The sequence below is a fragment of the Solanum tuberosum genome, unplaced genomic scaffold (genome assembly GCF_000226075.1).
Source record: "Solanum tuberosum cultivar DM 1-3 516 R44 unplaced genomic scaffold, SolTub_3.0 scf00026, whole genome shotgun sequence".
In the NCBI taxonomy this organism is placed as follows: domain Eukaryota; kingdom Viridiplantae; phylum Streptophyta; class Magnoliopsida; order Solanales; family Solanaceae; genus Solanum; species Solanum tuberosum.
In genome coordinates, this window is record NW_006238952.1 from 1,480,851 (window position 1) to 1,489,786 (window position 8,936).

Sequence of the window (8,936 nt, forward strand, 5' to 3'; positions counted from 1 at the left end):
CCCCCCCCCCCCCCCCCCCCCCACAAAAAAAAAAAAAGGAAAACAAGAAACCAAAAAAGCAGCAGAAGGAGAGACTAATGACAATGATGATGCTGGCAAAAATAGATGCACCATGTTGGGGCAAAAAGTGTTTTTTTTCTCTTTTTCATTGTTGTTCTTTAGGCAAGGAGTCAGCCTAGATAATCTGTTAAGCTAAATAACAGATTATTTCTGTCTAGCTATCTAAGTTCTATGTGTCATATCACTGACATCACTCCTTTTGTTTCATGCTGGTGCCATTTGCTGCAATCCTCTTTGCTATGTCAATAAACTAGTAACTTCTTTGGATAAAATAGAAGCAGCTGAATTTATTGAGAAAAGGGAAAAAGTATTGCAAAAAGGAAATGCCGCAAATATGCCACCGTTTCTTTACACCTACAATGCTCTACTCCAACTAAAAACATTTAGCTTTGCTTAACAGAAGCAGCAACTTCTCAATGAGGACTTTTATTTTTGAAACTGGCAACATACAAGTTCGTAACATACTCATAGGACAAATACAGCCATCCAATTTTTCTTGACATCAGCAATGAAGCTATGAAGACACCTCTATGTCCATGCTCAACTACATCAGTATAAGGATGAATCATATAGAAGACCGCAAGAACAACTAGAAATACCTTTCGAGTTGTTGCACCAGAACATCACCATTGAATACTGAAGAATGCTCATCTTCAAACCTCCGCAGACATGTCTTTCGAACAGATCAGCCTGAACCTTCTCCAAACTGTCATCAATTTGGAAAACCAGCACATAAGGAAAGGGTAATCAAAGTAGAAACATAGTACTCAATGTTTTCCCACAAAACCAATTTAGACGTGCAGAGCCAAGGTAGATCACCTTCGCAGAGAACAGTTATTTTCCATCACATGTGAATCAGTAAACCCTAATATCGATAATAGTTCTCTGGATACGTCTATATTTCTGGTCACGAAGAGGTACGTTGTGTCCCGTTCAAAGCACACTCTAGTTGAAAAAGGATGGAAGAGAATAAGATCTTCAGAAAAGTAAAAGGAATGCAAACCAATGGAAGTGACACAGAACCCACAAACCTTACAATCTGAAGTCCCAAACCCACAAAAATCTCTCTCATCTGTTGTGTATCATGACAGCCAACCAATCTTAATCTTGAACCTGCTAAATTCCAACATACAAATAGTGTTTGTAAGCATGCACCATCATTTCATTGTCTCTAAAGTAGTAATCGAAAGAGAAAAAAAACTTCACATCTTGCAAAATGTTCATACCACAGTAAAGCTAACCTGACCCATCACATGAGTTTTCAATGAGTAGCACATGTAACTTATGCTCACTGCTCAAGGTTACAGCTACCTCGCTGTAAATTAAATAGGATTAAAGTAAGTAATAGTGGAAGAAAACAGTAACTTAAATGACTACAGCTCAGAAAAGTAAAAGCACGTTAGTGCCCATAAAAATAAACTATAAGAAGTAGAAACAATTCCTAGATGATATAATCCAGACATACGATATGTTTTAGCAAAACTAGAGTTAATGTTCTTGGACATAGCACGGAAAATAAAGCAGGCAATCGAAAGACTCAGAAAAGAAAAGGCAAGTCAATGCTTAGGAAACTCGTAACACTTGGCAGAAAACATCTGAATATCCTATCGAGGCATGCCATAATATTTAGTATAGACACACTCATACTTGAGATACTATTATAGTCTCGCATGGTTCAAAAGACATATAATTTCCTCATGCCATATCCACAGATCCATCACAATCTAGTTTTTTTTTCCGATGCAGGACACACATTAGAGAGCTCTTTCCACGTAAACCATTTCTTTTGCTGATGAATCAAAGAATCATATCACTTAAGATGTGCATCAATATGGTGCCAAAAGGCTGCAATTTTTATTTTTTTTATAAATGCAAGTTGCAATTTTTTTAGCATTGATCTCCTTTTTACTTGGACCAATTAAAAGAACTAATCAAACTAGTCCTCAATCATAAACCTATCGTTTTTCCCTCCTTGACATAAATTAGTAATAGTATATTTGACCTTAAACATGAATCAAAGAATTTCATTTATCCCTTTTGCTAGCGAACACGACAGACTTGAACACCAATATGAAGTTCACCAGTTTTTGTAGCCCCTGACTTGTCCTAAAAACCTAGATATCCTCCAGACCTTTAAAGATGCCATGAACCCCACCTCTCCAAGACAAATATCACTTCCCAATGCAATGAGATAGCACAGCATGTTTCGGCGAGGGAGTGACAACTGAAAAGAAAGGTTTTTTGAGCAGTAGCAGCTACTAGGAGCTCAAACTTGGGTTAATATGTCAATACAATCTCAAGGAGTACGATAAGTAAGTATGCAGGCTGATTATTTGAACACAAGAATTCAGAGAGCAAACTAAAATATCCTTGAGCAAACAAGAAAGGTGACTATAATGAAATCTCATGATTGACACCCAGAATTGCCAACATGTAACTGACAAACTCATACCATTTATCAGAAGCGCACATAGTAGAAAATAAAAATGTCCGCCCTGCACAAAAAAAAATTCCATCTAATTAAAGATTTTGGGAATGGTACATCTACCTTTCACTGAACTGAGAGTCCTTTTCAAGCAAACAGTTGCATAAAATGTATCTCTGACAAGATTCATCAATTCCAGAATCAGCAGCTTTGTTGTTAAAGTAATTCTTAATTAGCTCCTCAGCCCCACAACTATCAAGGGATTTTCTCATCTCACTTTGGCTAAATGTTCCAACCCCTCTGTCTTGAAAACCATTTGTATCCACATTTGATTTTTTAGGTTCTGCTTCTTTATGTTCGTCACACAATGAGATTATTCTCCTTGCAGGTTTCCTACGACGTTTTTTCTTTTCCAACCAATCAGCGTCCTGCTTCACAACTTGTACACTTTCTACACTTATATTGTCAGTAGAAAAATGCCCTTGCTGGGAGGAAGTGCCTGATTCTCTGACCACCATGCAACCAGAGGTTCCCTCAGTGCCTAAACGTGCTGGGAATCTACAATTTATTTTTATCGGATACAATTCATGGCATACATCCATGGACAGAAGCACTGGTGAGCGGCTTTCCCCACTCATTTCTGAGACATTGTCGATAAGAGACTTATCAACCAGATGCATTGAGGTCAAATCAGGGCAGTCATCGTCACTACAGCTTGTATCACTATCAGAAGATGCAACTGAGAAGGAGTCAGCAGACATCTGCAGGAGTTCTTCTTCCAAATTTTGGCGTCTGTGCAGAATGTCCTCCTTGTAGTGAGGAGGTGATCCTGTGCTAGCCAAGGATGATCGAGAATCCAAAATATTACTAGCATCAGTAGCGGGTGGAATATTGATTTTAGCACTCATTTTAAAACCCCTTTGGGTTGAGAAGGATTCAGACTGAGGGAACATCGTATTTGGATGTAGAAGCACTTCATTATTTAGAGGGCTAAAATTATCCTGACGTCGGCTTCTAGTAATCTGAATGGAGTTTCCAGTGCATTTGCAAGGAAATATGGAAGCTGCTTCACCAATTTGGTTAGGGTAATGAAACATACTGATATTAGTGGACGTCTCTGCAAATGAATTGTCAGATTCTAGTATATTTGTGCTGCTGTCATCTCCAGAAGCCAGCATTGAGTCGGATACATATTTTGAGGTCCTACCTAGCTGTTTGTTTCTAGTCTGGTTCTTAACTTTATCATCTCTGTGGTTACTGGAAATAGTCTCTTTGCCTCTAGCAACTCCAATAAAATTGTCAGAAGAGTCATTTATCCAATCTTTGAACTCCTGCAGCCATTCATCAGATCTTTCCTTCTTCATATTTTCAATTCGGTTCATCAACTCAACTATTTCAGCTTCCTCATCAGAAATGGCATTCTCCTCCTTGCTTTGATTGTCGATATCAACAGACACAGATTCTATATCGGAGCAAATGGAAGTGTTCTGTTCTTCAGTCTCAATACTAACCACGCGTGAGAGCCTCTTCTGCAATAGGCATATCAAGATGAGCACAAAACTGTCGACGCTTGTAAAAGAGAAAATTAAAATGAGCACCTAAGGAGTTACTGACCCTTTTTGTATAAATACTTCCTTCTAGTTTGGCCCCATCTCTTGCTGGTGAATAGAATCCAAAGCTAGCAGGCCGTTTTTGCCTACTGGCAATGATAATCTGCCGCTGCCATGCCTCACTTCTACAGATTTTCTTTTCATCAAGCTCCATCTGGAGTGTGCAATCATGGAAGAGAAAAATGGTAAAGTCCAGAGATTAAAAGGTTAGATGAAGAGGTACATTCCTCAGGCAACCTCTGCAGCAGAGGATGGACAAAAAGAAAACCTAATTAAATAGAAAGAAACAGACAAGTGATACCAATAGCCAAAAGATTTCAAAGATATAACTTACCTTCTCTGGACTAGGAAAGAAACTGAAGACTTGAGCTCTATACCAACGAGAGTAGCATAGAGGATTCCCCTCAAGCCACAAGCTTTGAAGAGATGACAGACCAACAAGAATTTCCATCTCTAAGAGGTTGGAGATTATATTGTACGAAACATCAAGTCCCTGAAGTGACTTCAAATTTTCAATTCCACACAAAGTTGTGAGAGCATTGTTCCTCAGAACAAGCTTAACAATATGGCATGAGACCTGCAGTGACAAAACCTCCATAAACCAACATGTTGATAAGCATTGTCCCATGTACTTCATGCTCAAGTCAACTTCACCCAACAGAAAGACAAGTGCTGGAACAACTAAATATTTAAAATTATGGCACATCTATCCGAAGTGCAGAACTAGCACTGGATAAATTCTATTTCATGAGAGCTTTTCATAAGACAGCAATTTATAATTGAGTATATTCCTTTGGCTCGTATGAATTCAACCTTCCAAATTTTTTTATTTTTTTGATAGGTTACTTTCCTAGCAAATGGTTATAAGACCAAGTTGGAAGGAAAATCTCTGAGACTACACTCAAGTGATTTACTACATGTTTCATCACATGCTTAAGTAAATAGTATTGGTTGTGAGATAGCATGTACCCAATGGAATAGTTGAGGTATGCGCAAGCTGTCCTGACATCACCAATATAATGTTTTTTAAGTAAATAGTAATTGGATACGATCTGATTTAGTTAAGGCATTTTCCCCTTTCCTTGTTCTTCACTCCATAAAGGAGGAGCAGCGAGTTTCCAGTTACTAATCAGATACTTGACAAGAAAGCAATTTCACTAAATCGTTTACAATTGACAGTGGCACAGTATTCATAACTGCTCAAAATTTCTTAAATCTTTTGTACTGATCCTCAATACCAGTCTGCGCATGAATATGCTTGAGACTTGAGAGGCTATGAATCTATTGACCTGCCAATCGTATGAACCATAGCACTTGATATGCTTTACGGAGATTCTGTTTGATTCGTGGCTTGGTCAAGCACAATTCCCAAACTTATGAAGTTGTATGATAGTAATCAGCGACAAGATATGAAGTTCTTTTGGTACTCATAGCAAATATTGTTCTTTTTAAGAGACAGTAAATAAATATTTACCCCACTAAAGGAAACAATGTTTCTCAGGTGGTTGAACCCAAGATCCAGGTGCTTCAATTTGGTGCACTTCCGCAGATTATCCACCTTGGCAAACTTGTTTCTGCTCAAATCAAGAGTCTCAACAGCAGGAAGAAGTTGCAAGGACTCGTCCATCAGAACCAAGCCATTGCAGGCACATGATATAAACGATAACCGATTCCAGTGCGGAGAATTTCTTATATCAGCAATTCTACTTGCAAATACATGCTTAAGAGCATCCTGAAACAATCAATCACAGAATAAACGAAGAGCCAAAAAGCAATAGCACTTGTAATTCACATGCAAACTACAAACTCACTGTAGAATTATGACATATCAACTTTTCCAAGGTATGCCTTAATTCCAAAAGTCCTCTAGCAGCGGAGGTTGACAGATCACATCCTCTAAGCTCCAAAACCTTGAGTCTACCAAAAGGCAAAAGCGACAACGGCGTAGGATCCCTTCCAGGAGGAGGAAGCACAGATACCACCTTGAGCGACGCAAGGAGATGAAGAATCCGTCGAAGCCGCTCAAGCGCACGATGGTCACCCAAATCAGATACATAAGCACGCAAATAATCTACAGGTGCACCTGAAATAAGACTCTCAAGCTCCGACAAGGATTCAAGCCTAGAGTGCACGTAGTGAAGCCCAATTGGATTCAATTTCAACACCAAGGTCCCTTCGATCAATGACTCTACATTGTTCTCCACGAATTTCACAAGTGAATCTAAGTATCTATCTCCGGTAACAAGCACCATCGTGGAAATTAGGGTTCCGGTTTTAATTAGAGCGTTTCAAATTAGGGAGAGAAACGGAGGTTTTGGTGGAATCGAAGGGAGAGAAACGGCCATGGCTGTTCAAGTCTCTAAGAAAGAATGACGAAAGGGATCCGGTTTTGGGTTAATGATTGGGTTTAGACCGGTTACTTGGTGGGGTTAGACAAGCAATTTGCTGGTAGACACGTGGCGTGTCTGGGTGGGACCACGACGCGTTTATCGGATATATCCCTAAGTCCATTCTTTTATTTTGTTTTTCGATTGTGTCCGAAGCGTATATTAAAATCTCAATTAAATTTAAATTAAGCATTGTATAACTTTTTTGTAGTAATGCTCTGAACTTGATTTTCTTCGTATATAATACTCAAAATTCCAACCTGAGAGATGTGATAAAAGAAAGAATCAATCCTACAATTGTACTATGATCCATATTAATAGTCCATTTAAGCTATTAATCTATTTAAATTTTCATGTCACATCACTTCAATAAGTGTAAATTTCTTGCCGATTTTGTCAAACCTTGTATCACCATATGTTGAATTTTTCAAATATTGATGCCCACGTGTCATGGGCTCACAAACTTCATTACAATAGTTAAAATTGAAAATATTATACCATGTCATCAATCGCTTACATCAAAAATATTGTTAAAAGGTAATGTTATTATTTGTAAATTTATAGCAAACATTATGTTATTATTGTTATTGATTTATCTTCGACTGATGCAATGGATGAATTGCTTTACTCGAATTAGTCGATTTAGTATTTATTGAATAATTAAAAAAAATTGTATAACAATAAACGACTTATATAAATAAGAATAAGCTTCTACATTTATTTGGATTCACTTGCTTTGAATGAGACACGAGGATAGTACTTTTGATGACTAATGTAGTATGTCTTAAATGGAATAAAAAAATAAAATTATTAACTTTTTTTTATTTTTAAGTTGGCAGAATGATTAGATCTGAAGTTGTTATTCATTATTGTGATCTACTACCAAATATAGTATCGTAACTTGATGTTTTATGTAATTGAAAAAAATATAAAAAGTCTTTTTTTAATAACGTGTGGTGACGTATTTTGAATTTTTATGAATGAGTTCAAAATATGAAAATATTAAACATAAGAAAAAGTTGAAAAGAGTTTAATATCTATTATATGTACAAGAAAACTAATTTTAATTATATATAAACAATGTAATTTTTTACCAAAAAAAAGTTCGGACAACTCTTTCAATTCTATCCGACTCTAATCTTATATATAGTTAACTTGGAATACGTTTCTTGTTTGATAAGGATTTATTTTTATAATATTAAAAGAAAAAGAATATACGAAGCAAGTATCCTTACACGTCAATATTTTTTCAAATTGTTCATTTTTTAAGCACTTCAAAATTAAGTAAACAATACTTCCGTCGTCTTCACATACTTTTTAATTAAGAAATAATTAATAAAATAATAACTTAATTATATCATTTTTTAATATAATAAATTTAATTTTTTTTAAATATATTGAAATATAACTATAATTAATAATAAAATAATTAAAATTAAGAAATACCATGTCTTAATTATTCAAACTAGACGAGCAAAAAAACAAATCATAAATAATTTACTCCCTTTGTCTCAATTTATGTGGCACTTTTCGTTTTTTGAGAGTCAAACAATTTAAGTTTGACTGAAATTTTGTGCATGGAATTTTCAATTTTTTTGAAACGAAATTTATTTATTTGTAAACTATGTAAAAAATACTATAAGTCACAATAATTGATAATTTATATTAGAAAAGTGGTTTTTACCCTTCCTCTAAGGAGCTATCACCTTTTTGATCTCTTGCTAATTCAAACTGGGAAAATGCATAAGTACCCCCAGCCTATGCCCAAAATCCTTGAAACACACCTAACCTTTACTAAGGTCCTATTACCCTCCCTCCCCTCCCCCGAACTTATTTTTTAGTTAATTTTTTATCACTTTTCAACCTACGTGGGCTGAGTCCGTGACTTCACCTATGTTAGGCGTGTGGGTACAGTTTTTAGACAGCACTGATCAATAAAAATTGGCCATGTGTTAAAATAAACTTGAAAAAAATAACTATTAACTCAATTGTCCTCTTCTTTATTATTGTTCTTCATGTTTGGAAAAAAAACCTCCATTATCATAAGTTAAATTGCTCCTTTCTTCGAAAAGCTAACAAAATAAAATCAAGAAAAAACTAACCTTTGAACTCAACCACGATTCTTGATGACTTAGAAGTAGGGGTGTACATAGGTCGGTTTGGTTTGGTTTTTCATTAAAAAAACCTAACCAATTATGTCGGTTTATTAAATCTAAATACCAAATCAAACCACGCAAAGTCGATTTTTTGGTTTCAGTTTTAGTCGGTTCTTTCGGGTTTTTTTCGGTTTTTTACAACTTAACGGTGTTTGAAAAAGAGATCAAATATATTTTCACCTACCTGTGTGATAAGCTAAACTTAAGAAATGTTAAATGAATAGAAATTTTCGTAAAGACGGTAAAATTCACATGAGTACAAAATATTTTTTTTGAAATATAACGTTCATTATGTAAA

General features: G+C 35.8%; 1 protein-coding gene across 3 annotated transcripts in view; it reads right to left on the minus strand.

Moving 5' to 3' along the window:
* LOC102592520 (uncharacterized) overlaps positions 1-6,480 on the minus strand; it is an 8,791-nt gene extending 2,311 nt beyond the window's left edge. The window contains exons 1-9 of one of the 3 annotated variants that reach the window (XM_006341453.2): positions 5,907-6,480; positions 5,570-5,827; positions 4,430-4,672; positions 4,100-4,249; positions 2,609-4,014; positions 1,302-1,375; positions 1,092-1,173; positions 880-1,005; positions 660-766 (exon numbers count right to left, since the gene is read on the minus strand). In XM_006341453.2, coding sequence (XP_006341515.1) covers positions 660-766; positions 880-1,005; positions 1,092-1,173; positions 1,302-1,375; positions 2,609-4,014; positions 4,100-4,249; positions 4,430-4,672; positions 5,570-5,827; positions 5,907-6,347 — 2,887 coding nt within the window. In that variant the 5' untranslated portion in view covers positions 6,348-6,480. Of the gene's footprint in view, positions 1-659; positions 767-879; positions 1,006-1,091; positions 1,177-1,301; positions 1,376-2,608; positions 4,015-4,099; positions 4,250-4,429; positions 4,673-5,569; positions 5,828-5,906 lie in introns of all 3 variants that reach the window. The other 2 variants (XM_006341452.2, XM_015306210.1) reach the window with 2 other exon arrangements.
* Positions 6,481-8,936: the final 2,456 nt, after the last annotated feature.